General features: G+C 40.4%; 1 protein-coding gene across 1 annotated transcript in view; it reads left to right on the forward strand.

The window, feature by feature from the left end:
* The window catches only part of LOC115897583 (cytosolic carboxypeptidase 4-like), a 174436-nt gene that overhangs the window by 133013 nt on the left and 22433 nt on the right, over window positions 1-18990 (forward strand). Inside the window, exon 3 of the mRNA XM_030930839.1 lies at window positions 2478-2607. Coding sequence (XP_030786699.1) covers window positions 2478-2607 — 130 coding nt within the window. The remainder of the gene's footprint in view (window positions 1-2477; window positions 2608-18990) is intronic.

Below are 18990 nucleotides of genomic sequence, written 5' to 3' on the forward strand. Positions count from 1 at the left end.
GGGGGATGTTTGACTTATTTATTTCACACATGAGAATGTTGACTGTCAAAGAGGTCTCAAATCCTATATCTGGTACCAGCTTGGAGTTGGAACTAGGTCTTCTTATTCAAATTTGGATTTCTGGCTTCAGCACAAAACTTTATTTTTTTGTTCTTGGAAATTGTGATCTAAAATAGTATTTCTGCAAAGTGGTAATACATGAGCCTTCTCCATGTAGATATTGCCCCTGAACTTGGTTTCCATGGAGCATAGGGAAAGAAGATGTAGAGAGAGTTCATACAGAATTGCTGGCTGCTGGACACATGTAATGCTTGCATTTTCATTTATACAAGCAGAAATGCTTTTAAAGGGCCTCAACTAATTTCATCATAGTCAGTGTTACAAAGGAAAAAACAAATCCCCAGTGTTGATGAGAATCCAGGTCAAGGCAAAGAGAAATCACAGAGCAGTCAAAGAGAATCCTGGGGCTCTGGGATGTTGTGCCTGCAAGTACCTTGATTTGAGAAAAGAAATTCATTTAAACACAGCAAATGTGCTCGGGAGCAAGTCTGGGCTGCCTGTTCCTTTCTGTTGCTATCGGCATTGAAAATCTGCTTCATATTTTACCTTCATCCTTGGTCATCAGGCAGAACTGATAAACCCTATTTCTAGATGTCATTGCTATTAAAAAGAGAAAGGGAGAAAAAAAGCAGGCAAAGAACAAAAAAAGCCAGAGAGGAACATGCACAAGACCTGCCATTTATCAAGTCAAAACATTTTAATGGAGAAATCAGGATAAGTGATTAATCTAAAGATTTTCAGTTTCCAGTAAGTTGTAAGAGGGTCTGACAGGCAGCAGGAAGCTAATATTTAAAGATAATTTCAGGAACATGGAAATGAATAAGCGGTAAAAGGAGAAGACTGAAGACTGAACCTTCCTTTTACCTCCAATGTTTATTGAAAACAGTGTGTTTGAAAGAAAACAAAACAGAAATCATATCTGATTCTGCATATGAATGCTGGTAAATTTATTCTTTCCAAATTATTTACCCAATATCAACTCTGACAGAGTTACTATATTAGAGTTTTGATGGTGACCAAGAGACTATCACTGTCCTTGCCCCCAGGAAGCTCGTAGTCTTATCGGGAAGTCAAAAGACATAAAAATAAAAATCCATCCAAAATGGTTTCATAAGGACTCTGATCAAGAGGGCCTCAGGATGTTATTGCAGCAAATAGGAGATAGATGCAATGGCCTGGAAAATCAGGGAAAATTCCCCTGCAGATTGATCCCCTAAACGTTGAAGAGGTAGGGGTGCATGAGGATGGAGGAGTCCCAGCAAAAACCTATGTATGACAAGATAGAATGGACGATGTATTGTGTATTGGTTTCTTAGGGCTGTTGCTGCACACTACCACAAACTGGGTGGCTTAAAACAACAGAAACTCATCTCACATTTCTGGAGGCCATAAGTCAAGTGGGAACTGTTAGTAATTCCACTGAGCTTGGGTGCAGAAGGACAATGGTGGAGGGCTTGGGAGGAGCTGGGGGTGCTGGAGGTTTGGAGATGCTGTGCTGATCCTCCCAATCTGTAGCACTTAGCTCATTGACACTATTGAGTAAATAATACTTTAGCAGGACTACTGGGAACATGTCCTGTGCAGGGGCTGCCCTTGGTAATCTCTGATGGTTGTGGGCTTTTAGGATCACTCTACCTGACAACTCAGCATCTCAGTTTCCTCACTGTGAATGGCAGTCAATCCTCTCACTACCAGCTGGGTCACTTTTGTAAAGTAACTTGGCACTTTTGAATATGAACATCATCATTCCCCAAATGAGGGAATGTATGATTTTGAGCTCATTCTTGCTCTAACATACCATGATAATATATTTGAAAAAGGCACTCTGATTCTCTTGGTAAATGTCAAGCAGTGCAATAAAAGAGAGAGAATAAGGGTTAGAAGCAAATAAACCTGGGGGGGAGACCTAGCTCTTTCTTATGACCTATATCTCCAGCCATTTATTTAATCATATTTAAGCCTCAGTCTCTTCATTGGGGTGCTCTAATGTCTACCTTGCAGAGTTATTGAACCAGCGGGAAATATCATATGTAACACACCCAGTATGATAGATTGAATACAACTTAATTATCTGTAGAACTGAAGAATCCATAGCCTAGAGAAATTTATTAAATTTATTCCCCATGGATGTATATAATAGGGAACTACATTTTCCAACTTTGTCTTAAAACTCTGATAATCCAATAGCAAGTCAAATATGGTTTCTAGTTCATTTGGGGGTTGTGAATAATTATGATACTTTGGAGCTTAAAGGACAGATCTAAAGCTTTCTGGACGTCTGAAATTGATGCCAATTGGACAGAAATCAGAGAAAAGTTTTGAACTCATTAGTTTAATTGTTTATCTTGTGGAGCTTTATTTTCTCAAGTTATTTTCTTCTGAATGTGTATTTATTTGCTTATTGCTTGTTCCTGTAGCCACAGATGCTCACTGAGTGGGGAAGATTTGAACAGACAATGGCTTTCTCCCAGTGCTCATCTGCAGCCAACCATTTACCATGCAAAAGGCCTTCTCTACCACCTAAGCAGCATTGGCCGAAGTCCCGTGGTGAGTCACTTCCTTCTGCCTCCACCTTCCTGGCTGCTTCCTTCTACCTTCCAGGAAGCAGATTATATTCTGTCAAGGCAATAATAGACAACAACCAAAAACCTATGTATGACAAGATAGAATGGGGGATGCATTGTGTATTGGCTGCCTGGGCCACCATACCAAACTGCCACAACTGGGTACCTTTGTGTAATGCAACAGAAACTTATTTCACATTTCTAGAGGCATAAGTCTGGAATCAGGGTGTTGGCAGGATCATGCTCACTCTGATGGCTCTAAGGAAGGCTCCTTCTTTGTCTATTCCAGCTTCTGGTGGTTTCTAGCAATCTTTAGCATTCCTGGGCTTGTGGCAGTATAACTCTAATCTTTGCCTATGTCTTCACAAGGCCATCTTCCCTCCGTGTCCAAGTTGTCCTCTTCTAATAAGGACATCAGTCATTGTATTAGGGCTAATTCTAATGAAGTATGGCCTCATCATAGTTTTATTATATCTGCAAAGACCCTGTTTCCAAACAAGGTCACATTCACAAGTATCAGGGATTAGAGCTTGAATACATCTTTTGAGGGGACACGATTCACCCCACAACAAAGGCATACCCCCAGTGTAGTAGTCATTGGCAAAAATTGGGCAAAAATTATATTTCATTCCATATCTTGAGTCTTCATTTTTCTGGTATTTCAGTTATTGCATAAGAAAGAAAATGTATATACCTATTCAATAGTGTTTGGAACAAAATCCTCTAGGTGTTTATGTTCAACTAACACTTACTATATTCCAAATATTATTCTGGCGCTGTCCCGGGGATTTTTATATCTAGGCTGTTTTCCCAAGCCTCTAGTACTATACAATTATTTAAAAAACACTGTTTGAAATCAGAGGACTTGGCTCAAGATAATAAAGAGAAAATGGCAGCCAAGTAACCATATGAAAATGCTCATTTATTAACTACAAACTGTGAACTTACCTGTCTACAAACATGTAGAGGGACATATGTCCAAATTTAGAGTCCTTACCTAACCTAACGAACTTAAAATAGAGTGAAGAAGCTCACACACTGGCCAAATCAATTAATCATCTCTACCTTTAGCCACTTTTTGAACATCTACTATGTGACAAAAAGGTGGCACATTCAATGAATATTTAATTTTAAAATGGATGAATTATAATGTAGAATCTTATTTAAATCTCAAAGGAGATGAACAAATAAACTGATTTCAATGAGATCACCCAGAGGTGTATGGCAGAGTGGGGATTCAGTTCTGATATGTTTTTCTACCCAGTAAGCCTCTCTTCATTACTTACTGTTGAAAGCATGTGTTGGGGAGCCCCATGACTATCTGCAGGCTCAGTGATGCCCTGGAAGGACTCACAGGGCTCAGAATAGCAGTTATATTCATAGTTACAGTTTATTACCTTCAGAGGACACAGATTAAAATCAGAAAAGGTAAAAGGCATTCATGGCAGAGTCCACGAGAGACAAGGTACAAATTTCCAGGTGTCCTTGCCCGGTAGAGATATATGGACAGTGCTTGACTCTCCAGCAACAAAATGGGTTGCCAACCAGGAAATGTCACCTAGCTCTGGTGTCCAGGGTTTTTGTTGGGGGGTCAGTTATGTAGCCATCAAATATCCTACATGGCTGATCTTACTCAGTCTCCCATTTCTCCAGAGGTCAAATTGATATCTCATAGTCCTAGAGCCCTAACACAAGTCACATTGTTAGTATCAACCATCTAGCATGGCCCAAGTCCCAAGGTAAAGAAAGATCTGTTATCCAGCAGAATATTCCAAGAGTGTGAAGTGTATTTTCCGAGAGTCATTCAAGGGACAGATCTTATTTCAGAGTGTGCAGGATTTGAACCATCTAGGCTTGCTGAGTCAATCTTTTTTTGCTTAGAGAGCAGAGTGATTTCTTTTCCTTTAAGAATCCTCATTCTGGAAGTCCTAGCCAGAGCAATCAGGCACAAGAAAGAAATAAAGGGCATCCAAATTGGAAAAGAGGAAATCAAATTATTTCTGTTTGCTAATGATATGATCGTATACCTAGGAAACCCTAAAGACTCCCTCAAAAGACTCTTACATTTGATAACTGAATTCAATAAAGTCTCAGGTTACAAAATCAATGTACACAAATCAGTAGCACTGCTGTATGCCAGCTGAGAATAAAATCAAGAACTCAGTTTTATTAACAATAGCTACAAAAAATAAAGTACCTAGGAATATATTTAACAAAGGAGGTAAAAGATCACTACAACAAGAACCACAAAACACTGATGAAAGAAATCAGAGATGACATAGACAAATGGAAAAATATCCCATGCTCATGGATAGGAAGAATCAATATTTTGAAAATCAACATATTGTCCAAAGCGATCTACAGATTTAATGCAATTCCTATCAAAATACTAACATCATTTTTCACAGAATTAGAAAAAACAATCCTAAAATTTATATGGAACCAAAAAATAGTTGAAGCAACCCTTAGCAAAAAGAACACTCTGGAGGCATCACATGACTGGATTTCAAGTTATACTACCAGTCTATAGTTACCAAATCACCATGGCACTGGTATAAAAGTAGGCACATAGACCAATGGAACAGAATAGAGAACCCAGAAATAAAGCCAATCACTTACAATCAACTGATCTTCGACCAAATAGAAAAAAATATGTATTCAGTAAATGATGCTGGGAAAATTGGACAGCCACATGTAGAAGAATGAAGTTGGATCCCTATCTCTCACCATATACAAAAATTAACTCAGATGAATTAAAGACTTAAATCTAAGATCTGAGTCTGTAAAAATTCTCACAGAAAACATAAGAAAAACTCCACAGGATATAGGCATAGGCAAATAATTTATGGCGAAGACTCCAAAAGCAAATACAACAGAAAGAAACATAAATAAATGGGACCTAATTAAACTAAGTACCTTTTGCATGACAAAAGAAATAACAGAGTAAACAGACAACCTACAGAATGGAAGAAAATATTTGCAAACTATACATCTGACAAAAGACTAATATCCAAAATCTACAAGGAACTCAAACAAATCAGCAAAACAAAAAAGAAATAATGTTATTAAAATGTGGGCAAATGACATGAACAGATATTTCTCAAAAGAAGATATATGAGTGACCAAGAAACATGAAAAAATGGTCAACATCACTAATTATTAGTCATATGTAAATTAAAACTGCAATGAGATGCCACCTTACCCCAGTAAGAATGGCCATTTTTAAGCCGGACGCGGTGGCTCAAGCCTGTAATCCCAGCACTTTGGGAGGCCGAGACGGACGGATCACGAGGTCAGGAGATCGAGACCATCCTGGCTAACACGGTGAAACCCCGTCTCTACTAAAAAATACAAAAAAAAAACTAGCCGGGCGAGGTGGCGGTCGCCTGTAGTCCCAGCTACCCGGGAGGCTGAGGCAGGAGAATGGCATAAACCCGGGAGGCGGAGCTTGCAGTGAGCCGAGATTGTGCCACTGCACTCCAGCCTGGGTGACAGAGCGAGACTCCATCTCAAAAAAATAAAAAAAAAGAATGGCCATTTTTAAAAGGTCAAAAAACAACAGATGTAGGCATGGATGCAGTGAAAAAGGAATGCTTATACACTACCAGTGGGAATGTAAATTAGTACAATCTCTGTGAAAAACAGTATGGTGATTTTTTAAAGAACTAAAAGGAGATCTACCATTTGATCCAGCAATCCCACTACTGGGATTCTGTTCAAAGGAATAAAGAAGTTATTATATTAAAAAGATACCTGCACATGTATGTTTATTACAGCATAATTCATAATTGCACAAAGATATGAAATCAACCTAAGTCCCCATCAACTAATGAGTAGATAAAGAAAATATGGCATATGCCGGGTGCAGTGGCTCAAGCCTGTAATCCCAGCACTTTGGGAGGCTGAGGCGGGTGAATCACAAGGTCAGGAGATTGAGACCATCCTGGCGAACAAGGTGAAGCCCTGACTCTACTAAAAATACAAAAAATTAGCTGGGCGTGGTGGCGGGCGCCTTTAGTCCCAGCTACTCTGGAGGCTGAGGCAGGAGAATGGTGTGAACCTGGGAGGCAGGGCTTTCTGTGAGCCGAGATCACACCACTGCACTCCAGCCTGGGTGACAGAGGGAGACTCGATCTCAAAAAAAAGAAAAAAAAAAAAAAAGAAAATGTGGCACATATAAATATGCACATACACATATGTGTATGTCTGTGTGTAAATATATATATAAAATATACACACAACATATATACATATACCATGGAATACTACTCAACTGTAAAAAAGAATGAATTAATATCTTTTGCAGCAACTTGAATGGAACTGGAGGCCATTATCCTACGTGAAGTAACCCAGGAATGAAATACCACAGGTTCTCATTAAGTGGGATAAGCTATGGGGATGCAAAGACATACAGACTGGTGTCATGGACACTGGAGAAGCAGAAGGGGGTTGGTGGGAGAGGAGTGAAATGAAAAATTGCCTTTTGGGTACAATGTACACTATTCAGGTGATAGGTAAACTTAAAGGGGACTTCACCACTATAGAATACATCCATGTAACCAAAAACTACTAAAGCTATTGAAATTACAAAGTTGCGGGGGGTGCGAGCAAGATGGCCGAATAGGAACAGCTCCAGCCTCTAGCTCCCAGCATGAACGACACAGAAGATGGGTGATTTCTGCATTTTCAACTGAGGTACCGGGTTCATCTCACTGGGGAGTGCCAGACAATCAGTGCTGGTCAGCTGGTGCAGCCCGACCAGCGAGAGCTGAAGCAGGACAAGGCATTGCCTCACCTGGGAAGTGCAAGGGGGAAGGGAATCCCTTTAGAAACTGAGACACATGACACCTGGAAAATCAGATAACTCCCACCCTAATACTGCACTTTACCAAGGGTCTTAGCAAATGGCACACGAGGAGATTATATCCCACATCTGGCTGGGAGGGTCCCACGTCCACAGAGCCTCCCTCATTGCTAGCACAGCAGTCTGAGATCTAACTGCAAGGCAGCAGTGAGGCTGGGGGAGGGGTGCCTGCCATTGCTGAGACTTAAGTAGGTAAACAAAGCCTCCATGAAGCTCGACCTGGGTGGAGCCCACCACAGCTCGAGGAGGCCTGCCTGTCTCTGTAGACTCCACCTCTTGGAACAGTGCATAGCAAAAAAAAAAAAAAAAAAAAAAAAAAAAAAAGCAGCAGAAACCTCTGCAGATGTTAATGGCCCTGTCTGACAGCTTTGAAGAGAGCAGTGGATCTCCCAGCATGGAGGCTGAAATCTGAGAACGGACAGTCTGCCTGCTCAAGTGGGTCCCTGACCCCTGAGTAGCCTAACTGAGGGACATCCCCCACTAGGTGCAGACCAACACCTCACACCTCACATGGCGGGCTACACCCCTGAGACGAAGCTTCCAGAGCAAGAATCAGACAGCAGCACTCGCTGTACAGCAACATTCTATCTTCTGCAGCCTCCGCTGCTGATACCTAGGCAAACAGGGTCTGGAGTGGACTTCAAGCAATCTCCAACAGAGCTACAGCTGAGGGTCCTGACTGTTAGAAGGAAAACTAACAAACAGAAAGGACACCCACACCAAAACCCCATCAGTATGTCACCAGCATCAAAGACCAAAGGCAGATAAAACCACAAAGATGGGGAAAAAGCAGGGCAGAAAAGCTGAAAATTTAAAAATTCAAAAAATCAGAGTGCATCTCCCCCTCCAAAGGAACGCAGCTCATCACCAGCAGCGGATCAAAGCTGGATGGAAATGACTTTCACGAGTTGAGAGAAGAAGGCTTCAGTCGATCAAACTTCTCAAAGCTAAAGGAGGAACCACATACCCAGCGCAAAGAAACTAAAAATCTTGAAAAAAGAGTGGAAGAATGGATAACTAGAATAATCAATGCAGAGAAGTCCATAAACGAACTGACAGAGATAAAAACGATGACATGAGAAATATGTGACAAATTCACAAGCTTCAGTAACCGACTCGATCAACTGGAAGAAAGGGTATCAATGATTGAAGATCAAATGAATGAAATGAAGAGAGAAGAGAGGTCTAGAGAAAAAAAGGAAAAATAAATGAACAAAGCCTCCAAGAATTATGGAATTATGTGAAAAGACCAAATCTACGTCTGACTGGTGTACCTGAAAGTGAGGGGGAAAATGGAACCAAGTTGGAAAACACGCTTCAGGATATCATCCAGGAGAACTTCCCCAACCTAGTAAGACAGGCCAACATTCAAATTCAGGAAATACAAATAATGCCACAAAGATACTCCTCGAGAAGAACAACTCTAAGACACATAATTGTCAGATTAACCAAAGTTGAAATGAAGGAAAAAATGTTAAGGGCAGCTGGAGAGAAAGGTCGGGTTACCCACAAAGGGAAGCCCATCAGACTAACAGCAGATCTCTCGGCAGAAACTCTCCAAGCCAGAAGAGAGTGGGGGCCAATATTCAACATTCTTAAAGAAAAGAATTTTCAACCCAGAATTTCATATCCAGCCAAACTAAGTTTCATAAGTGAAGGAGAAATAAAATCCTTTACAGACAAGCAGATGCTTAGAGATTTTGTCACCACCAGACTTGCCCTACAAGAGATCCTGAAGGAAGCACTAAACATGGAAAGGAACAACAGGTACCAGCCATTGCAAAAACATGCCAAAATGTAAAGACCATAGATGCTAGGAAGAAACTGCATCAACTAACAAGCAAAATAACCAGCTAATATCACAATGACAGGACCAAGTTCACATGTAACAATATTAACCTTAAATGTAAATGGACTAAATCGTCCAATTAAAAGACACAGACTGGCAAATTGGATAAAGAGTCAAGACCCATCAGTTTGCTGTATTCAGGAGACCCATCTCACATGCAGAGATACATATAGGCTCAAAATAAAGGGATGGAGGAGGATCTACCAAGCAAATGGAGAACAAAAAAAAAAAAAAAAAAAAAAAAAAGGAGGGGTTGCAATCCTAGTCTCTGATAAAACGGACTTTAAACCATCAAAGATCAAAAGAGACAAAGAAGGCCATTACATAATGGTAAAGGAATCAATTCAACAGGAAGAGCTAACTATCCTAAATATATATGCGCCCAACAGAGGAGCACCCAGATTCATAAAGCAAGTCCTTAGAGACTTTACAAGGAGACTTAGACTCCCATACAATAATAATGGGAGACTTCAACACTCCACTGTCAACATTAGACAGATCAACGAGACAGAAAGTTAACAAGGATATCAAGGAATTGAACTCAACTCTGCACCAAGTGGACCTAATAGACATCTACAGAGCTCTCCACCCCAAATCAACAGAATATACATTCTTCTCAGCACCACATCACACTTATTCAAAAATTGACCACATAGTTGGAAGTAAAGCACTCCTCAGCAAATGTAAAAGAACAGAAATTATAACAAACTGTCTCTCAGACCACAGTGCAATCAAACTAGAACTCAGGACTAAGAAAGTCAATCAAAAACACTCAACTACATGGAAACTGAACAACCTGCTCCTGAATGACTACTGGGTACATAACAAGATGAAGGCAGAAATGAAGATGTTCTTTGGAACCAATGAGAACAAAGATACAACACACCAGAATCTCTGGGACACATTTAAAGCAGTGTGTAGAGGGAAATTTATAGCACTAAATGCCCACACGAGAAAGCAGGAAAGATCTAAAATTGACACCGTAACATCACAATTAAAAGAACTAGAGAAGCAAGAGCAAACACATTCAAAAGCTAGCAGAAGGCAAGAAATAACTAAGATCAGAGCAGAATTGAAGGAGATAGAGACACAAAAAGCCCTCCAAAAAATCAATGAATCCAGGAGCTGGTGTTTTGAAAAGATCAACAAAATTGATAGACTGCTAGCAAGACTAATAAAGAAGAAAAGAGAGAAGAATCAAATAGACACAATAAAAAATGATAAAGGGGATATCACCACCGACCCCACAGAAATACAAACTACCATCAGAGAATATGATAAACACCTCTATGCAAATAAACTAGAAAACCTAGAAGAAATGCATAATTTCCTGGACACTTACACTCTCCCAAGACTAAACCAGGAAGAAATTGAATCCCTGAATAGACCAATAGCAGGCTCTGAAATTGAGGCAACAATTAATAGCCTACCAACCAAAAAAAGTCCAGGATCAGACGGATTAACAGCTGAATTCTACCAGAGGTACAAGGAGGAGCTGGTACCATTCCTTCTGAAACTATTCTAATCAATAGAAAAAGAGGGAATCCTCCCTAACTCATTTTATGAGGCCAACATCATCCTGATACCAAAGCCTGGCAGAGACACAACAAAAAAAGAGAATTTTAGACCAATATCCCTGATGAACATCGACGCAAAAATCCTCAATAAAATACTGGCAAACCGAATCCAGCAGCACATCAAAAAGCTTATCCACCATGATCAAGTGGGTTTCATCCCTTGGATGCAAGGCTGGTTCAACATATGAAAATCAATAACCGCAATCCAGCATATAAACAGAACCAAAGACAAAAACCACATGATTATCTCAATAGATGCAGAAAAGGCCTTTGACAAAATTCAACAGCCCTTCATGCTGAAAACTCTCGATAAATTCGGTATTGATGGAACGTACCTCAAAATAATAAGAGCTATTTATGACAAACCCACAGCTAATATCATACTGAATGGGCAAAAACTGGAAGCATTCCCTTGGAAAACTGGCACAAGACAGGGATGCCCTCTCTCACCACTCCTAGTCAACATGGTGTTGGAAGTTCTGGCTAGCGCAATCAGGCAAGAGAAAGAAATAAAGGGTATTCAGTTAGGAAAAGAAGAAGTCAAATTGTCCCTGTTTGCAGATGACATGATTGTATATTTAGAAAACCCCATCATCTCAGCCCAAAATCTCCTTAAGCTGATAAACAACTTCAGCAAAGTCTCAGGATACAAAATCAACGTGCAAAAATCACAAGCATTCTTATACACCAGTAACAAACAGAGAGCCAAATCATGAATGAACTTCCATTCACAATTGCTTCAAAGAGAATAAAATACCTAGGAATCCAACTTTCAAGGGATGTTAAGGACCTCTTCAAGGAGAACTACAAACCACTGCTCAGTGAAATAAAAGAGGACACAAACAAATGGAAGAACATTCCATGCTCATGGATAGGAAGAATCAATATTGTGAAAATGGCCATACTGCCCAAGGTAATCTATAGATTCAATGCCATCCCCATTAAGCCACCAATGACTTTCTTCACAGAATTGGAAAAAACTGCTTTAAAGTTCATATGGAACCAAAAAAGAGCCCGCATTGCCAAGACAATCCTAAGTGAAAAGAGCAAAACTGGAGGCATCATGCTACCTGACTTCAAACTGGACTACAAAGCTACAGTAACCAAAACAGCATGGTACTGGTACCAAAACAGAGATATAGACCAATGGAACAGAACAGAGCCCTCAGAAATAATACCACACATCTACAGCCATCTGATCTTTGGCAAACCTGAGAAAAACAAGAAATGGGGAAAGGATTCCCTATTTAATAAATGGTGCTGGGAAAATTGGCTAGTCATAAGTAGAAAGCTGAAACTGGATCTTTTCCTTACTCTTTATACGAAAATTAATTCAAGATGGATTAGAGACTTAAATGTTAGACCTAATACCATAAAAACCCTAGAAGAAAACCTAGGTAATACCATTCAGGACATAGGCATGTGCAAGGACTCCATGTCTAAAACACCAAAAGCAATGGCAACAAAAGCCATAATTGACAAATGGGATCTAATGAAACTAAAGAGCTTCTGCACAGCAAAAGAAACTACCATCAGAGTGAACAGGCAACCTACAGAATGGGAGAAAATTTTTGCAATCTATTCATCTGACAAAGGGCTAATATCCAGAACCTACAAAGAACACAAACTAATTTACGAGAAAAAAAAAACAACCCCATCAAAAAGTGGGCAAAGGATATGAATAGACATTTCTTTTTTTTTTTTTTTTTTTTTTTTTTTTTTTGTGAGACAGAGTCTCACTCTGTAGCCCAGGCTGTAGTGCAGTGGCATAATCTCCGCTCACTGCAAGCTCCACCTCCCGAGTTCGCACCATTCTCCTGCCTCAGCCTCCCGAGTAGCTGGGACTGCAGGCGCCTGCCACCACGCCTGGCTAATTTTTTTATTTTTATTTTTAGTAGAGACGGGGTTTCACCATGTTAGCCAGGATGGTCTCCATCTCCTGACCTCGCGATCCACCCGCCTCGGCTCCCAAAGTGCCAGGATTGTAGGCGTGAGCCACCACGCCCAGCCGACATTTCTTAAAAGAAGACATGCATACAGCCAACAGGCACATGAAAAAATTCTCATCATCACTGGCCATCAGAGAAATGCAAATCAAAACGACAATGAGATACCATCTAACACCAGTTAGAATGGCAATTATTAAAAAGTCAGGAAACAACAGGTGCTGGAGAGGATGTGGAGAAATAGGAACAGTTTTACACTGTTGGTGGGATTGTAAACTGGTTCAATCATTGTGGAAAACAGTATGGCGATTCCTTAAGGATCTAGAACTAGAAATACCATATGACCCAGCCATCCCATTACTGGGTACATACCCAAAGGATTATAAATCATGCTGCTATAAGGACACATGCACACATATGTTTATTGCGGCACTATTCACAATAGCAAAGACTTGGAATCAACCCAAATGTCCATCAGTGACAGACTGGATTAAGAAAATGTGGCACATATACACCATGGAATACTATGGAGCCATAAAAAAGGATGAGTTCGTGTCGTTTTTAGGGACATGGATGCAGCTGGAAACCATCATTCTCAGCAAACTATCGCAAGAACAGAAAACCAAACACCGCATGTTCTCACTCATAGGTGGGAACTGAACAATGAGATCACTTGGACTCTGGAAGGGGAACATCACACACCGGGGCCTTTTATGTGGAGGGGGGTGGGGGGAAGGATGGCATTGGGAGTTATACCTGATGTAAATGATGAGTTGATGGGTGCTGACGAGTTGATGGGTGCAGCACACCAACATGGGACAAGTATACATATGTAACAAACCTGCATGTTGTGCAATGTACCCTAGAACTTAAAGTATAATAATAATAAAATAAAGAAATTACAAAGTTAAAGACAAGAATACTGTGTCTTCACTGCTGAAAATGTACAGTATTTTCATTCTGACCTTCTCCCTCCTCTAATCTTAGAAGGCACCATAATCTCTGCAGTCTACCCTCTGGAAGCAAGCACATGGCCTGCATAGCAGGTCAAAATTTGAAAAAAGTATGTTTCTCTGAGTAGAAAGCTTTAGCTTCTAAGAGGAGAGACAGAGAGTGAGACTTAAAAGGAAGAACTCCTTGTATAATACACATTTAAACACACACACATTCAATCCACAACAAAACAGAATTCCTCTCTGCTCTGACAACCTCTAATTGAAGAGCAGAACATTTATTTTAAAGCATGACAGGTGAAAGGCTTGTTTAAAAATATAAATAAACATTAATTAGCTATAAACATGACAGCCACAGACGTGCTTCCTGCTGGGACCATCTGAGAGGTGGGTGAGAAACAGCTGAGCACTAAATGCTGTTCACAGTGTTACAAAGCTCTCTAATGGGCTCAACATCACCTTTTAGTTACCTAGGAGGCTACATTTAATGAGTTTCTTGCTGGCAGCAGAAGCACTGCCACTCACTCAGCACTCAGGCCTGTCCTGTGCTGGTAAGATTTCCACTGCGATGAGATTAACTGTGACTCTGCCCAACTTTTGGCTCTTATGAAAATGTTTTCTGAAGCACTGGGAAGCCACTTTATGGTGGCTAGGAAGTTCCACCTGTTCTAGATACTATTCAGCCATTTGCCTATTGGTGAGTGGATTAATATGAACTCCCAGGACCAAAAAGAATGTGGTACTATGAGAAAAATCAGTACCCTGAGAGTGCTGAGCATTGCTAAGTACCAGACAAGTCATTCAGTTTATAGTGAATATGGCAATATTCACATATTGTGTAATTCCTCCACTCATCCATGTATCTGTCCACCCACTCACCTAGTCATCCATCATCCATCCATCCATCTATCCATCCAAGCACTTATCCATCCACCTACTCATCCACCCAATCTAGGCAGTCATTCATTTCTTCATTCACTTACATCATACATGTATAATTATGGTGCTAGGTGTCAGGGATACAAATAAAATTTTTTATTTAAGATTGTCTTTTTCTTTGAGGAACCCACATTTTACTTTGGTAGAAAGTAGAGTCAGGTCTACAGGGAAACTGGAGTGGTAGAAAATAGTAAGTACTGTAACAAAGGCCCATGTGAGCTGTTATAGGAACCTAGATGAAAGGTTGAGTCATTTTCTCTCAGAGTTATAGAAAAGCCAGAGATTGGAAGTACCATTTGAGCTGGACTTCCATAAAGAAGAGTTTCCCTTGGATTTTATTCTAGTAAGGCTGAGAAATATTCTTTCCTCAAAGAATCTGTAGGCCTATGATCTCTTGGGGTCTCTGCCTTGTGAAATTGAAAGTACGGGAGTTTTCTGTGCTTGGGGCTACTACACAGGGCAAAGGAAAGGAAGCTTCTCATTTGATGGGTTGCAGAGATTCATTTGATATCACACAGACCTTCTTGTGACTCCATTCCCATTTTCTTTTTTTTTTATTATTATACTTTAAGTTCTAGGGTACATGTGCACAACGTGCAGGTTTGTTACATATGTATACTTGTCCCATGTTGGTGTGCTGCACCCATCAACTCATCAGCACCCATCAACTCATCATTTACATCAGGTATAACTCCCAGTGCCATCCCTCTCCGCTCCTCCCTCCCCATAATAGGCCCCGGTGTGTGATGTTCCCCATCCAGAGTCCAAGTGATTGATCTCATTGTTCAATTCCCACCTATGAGTGAGAACATGCGGTGTTTGGTTTTCTGTTCTTGCGATAGTTTGCTGAGAATGATGGTTTCCAGCTGCATCCATGTCCCTACAAACGACACGAACTCATCCTTTTTTATGGTTGCATAGTATTCCATGGTGTACATGTGCCACTTTTTTTTTTTTTTTTTTTTTTTTGAGACAGAGTCTTGCTCTGTCCTCCAGGCTGGAGTGCAATGGCAGGATCTCGGCTCACCGCGAGCTCCGCCTCCCGGGTTCACGCCATTCTCCTGCCTCAGCCTCCTGAGTAGCTGGGACTACAGGCGCCTGCCACCTCGCCTGGCTAGTTTTTTTATGTTTTTAGTAGAGACGGAGTTTCACCGTGTTAGCCAGGATGGTCTCGATCTCCTGACCTCGTGATCTGCCCGTCTCGGCCTCCCAAAGTGCTGGGATTACAGGCTTGAGCCACCGCGCCCGGCCACACATTTTCTTAATCCAGTCTGTCACTGATGGACATTTGGGTTGATTCCAAGTCTTTGCTATTGTGAATAGTGCTGCAATAAACATACGTGTGCATGTGTCCTTATAGCTGCATGATTTATAATCCATTGGGTATATACCCAGTAATGGGATGGCTGGGTCATATGGTATTTCTAGTTCTAGATCCTTAAGGAATCGCCATACTGTTTTCCACAATGATTGAACCAGTTTACAATCCCACCAACAGTGTAAAACTGTTCCTATTTCTCCACATCCTCTCCAGCACCTGTTGTTTCCTGACTTTTTGATGATTGCCATTCTAACTGGTGTGAGAAGGTATCTCATTGTGGTTTTGATTTGCATTTCTCTGATGGCCAGTGATGACGAGAATTTTTTCATTTGCCTGTTAGCTGTATGCATGTCTTCTTTTGAGAAATGTCTGTTCATATCCTTTGCCCACTTTTTGATGGGGTTGTTTGTTTTTTTTCACGTAAATTTGTTTGTGTTCGTTGTAGGTTCTGGATATTAGCCCTTAGTAGGTTGCCTGTTCACTCTGATGGTAGTTTCTTTTGCTGTGCAGAAGCTCTTTAGTTTCATTAGATCGCATTTGTGAATTTTGGCTTTTGTTGCCGTTGCTTTTGGTGTTTTAGACATGAAGTCCTTGCCCATGCCTATGTCCTGAATGGTATTACCTAGGTTTTCTTCTAGGGTTTTTATGGTTTTAGGTCTAACATTTACGTCTCTAATCCATCTTGAATTAATTTTCGTATAAGGAGTAAGGAAAGGATCCAGTTTCAGCTTTCTACTTATGGCTAGCCAATTTTCCCAGCACCATTTATTAAATAGGGAATCCTTTCCCCATTTCTTGTTTTTCTCAGGTTTGTCAAAGATCAGATGGCTGTAGATGTGTGGTATTATTTCTGAGGGCTCTGTTCTGTTCCATTGGTCTATATCTCTGTTTGGGTACCAGTACCATGCTGTTTGGTTATTATGCGCCCAATACAGGAGCACCCAGATTCATAAAGCAAGTCCTTAGAGACTTTACAAGGAGACTTAGACTCCCATACAATAATAATGGGAGACTTTAACACCCCACTGTCAACATTAGACAGATCAACGAGACAGAAAGTTTACAAGGATATCGAGGAATTGAACTCAGCTCTGCACCAAGTGGACCTAATAGACATCTACAGAGCTCTCCACCCCAAATCAACAGAATATACATTCTTCTCAGCACCACATCACACTTATTCAAAAATTGACCACATAGTTGGAAGTAAAGCACTCCTCAGCAAATGTAAAAGAACAGAAATTATAACAAACTGTCTCTCAGACCACAGTGCAATCAAACTAGAACTCAGGACTAAGAAAGTCAATCAAAAACACTCAACTACATGGAAACTGAACAACCTGCTCCTGAATGACTACTGGGTACATAACAAGATGAAGGCAGAAATGAAGATGTTCTTTGGAACCAATGAGAACAAAGATACAACACACCAGAATCTCTGGGACACATTTAAAGCAGTGTGTAGAGGGAAATTTATAGCACTAAATGCCCACACGAGAAAGCAGGAAAGATCTAAAATTGACACCGTAACATCACAATTAAAAGAACTAGAGAAGCAAGAGCAAACACATTCAAAAGCTAGCAGAAGGCAAGAAATAACTAAGATCAGAGCAGAATTGAAGGAGATAGAGACACAAAAAGCCCTCCAAAAAATCAATGAATCCAGGAGCTGGTGTTTTGAAAAGATCAACAAAATTGATAGACTGCTAGCAAGACTAATAAAGAAGAAAAGAGAGAAGAATCAAATAGACACAATAAAAAATGATAAAGGGGATATCACCACCGACCCCACAGAAATACAAACTACCATCAGAGAATATGATAAACACCTCTATGCAAATAAACTAGAAAACCTAGAAGAAATGCATAATTTCCTGGACACTTACACTCTCCCAAGACTAAACCAGGAAGAAATTGAATCCCTGAATAGACCAATAGCAGGCTCTGAAATTGAGGCAACAATTAATAGCCTACCAACCAAAAAAAGTCCAGGATCAGACGGATTAACAGCTGAATTCTACCAGAGGTACAAGGAGGAGCTGGTACCATTCCTTCTGAAACTATTCTAATCAATAGAAAAAGAGGGAATCCTCCCTAACTCATTTTATGAGGCCAACATCATCCTGATACCAAAGCCTGGCAGAGACACAACAAAAAAAGAGAATTTTAGACCAATATCCCTGATGAACATCGATGCAAAAATCCTCAATAAAATACTGGCAAACTGAATCCAGCAGCACATCAAAAAGCTTATCCACCATGATCAAGTGGGTTTCATCCCTTGGATGCAAGGCTGGTTCAACATATGAAAATCAATAACCGCAATCCAGCATATAAACAGAACCAAAGACAAAAACCACATGATTATCTCAATAGATGCAGAAAAGGCCTTTGACAAAATTCAACAGCCCTTCATGCTAAAAACTCTCGATAAATTCGGTATTGATGGAACGTACCTCAAAATAATAAGAACTATTTATGACAAACCCACAGCTAATATCATACTGAATGGGCAAAAACTGGAAGCATTCCCTTGGAAAACTGGCACAAGACAGGGATGCCCTCTCTCACCACTCCTAGTCAACATGGTGTTGGAAGTTCTGGCTAGCGCAATCAGGCAAGAGAAAGAAATAAAGGGTATTCAGTTAGGAAAAGAAGAAGTCAAATTGTCCCTGTTTGCAGATGATATGATTGTATATTTAGAAAACCCCATCATCTCAGCCCAAAATCTCCTTAAGCTGATAAACAACTTCAGCAAAGTCTCAGGATACAAAATCAACGTGCAAAAATCACAAGCATTCTTATACACCAGTAACAAACAGAGAGCCAAATCATGAATGAACTTCCATTCACAATTGCTTCAAAGAGAATAAAATACCTAGGAATCCAACTTTCAAGGGATGTTAAGGACCTCTTC

This window comes from Rhinopithecus roxellana, chromosome 5 (assembly GCF_007565055.1).
Source record: "Rhinopithecus roxellana isolate Shanxi Qingling chromosome 5, ASM756505v1, whole genome shotgun sequence".
Lineage (NCBI taxonomy): Eukaryota > Metazoa > Chordata > Mammalia > Primates > Cercopithecidae > Rhinopithecus > Rhinopithecus roxellana.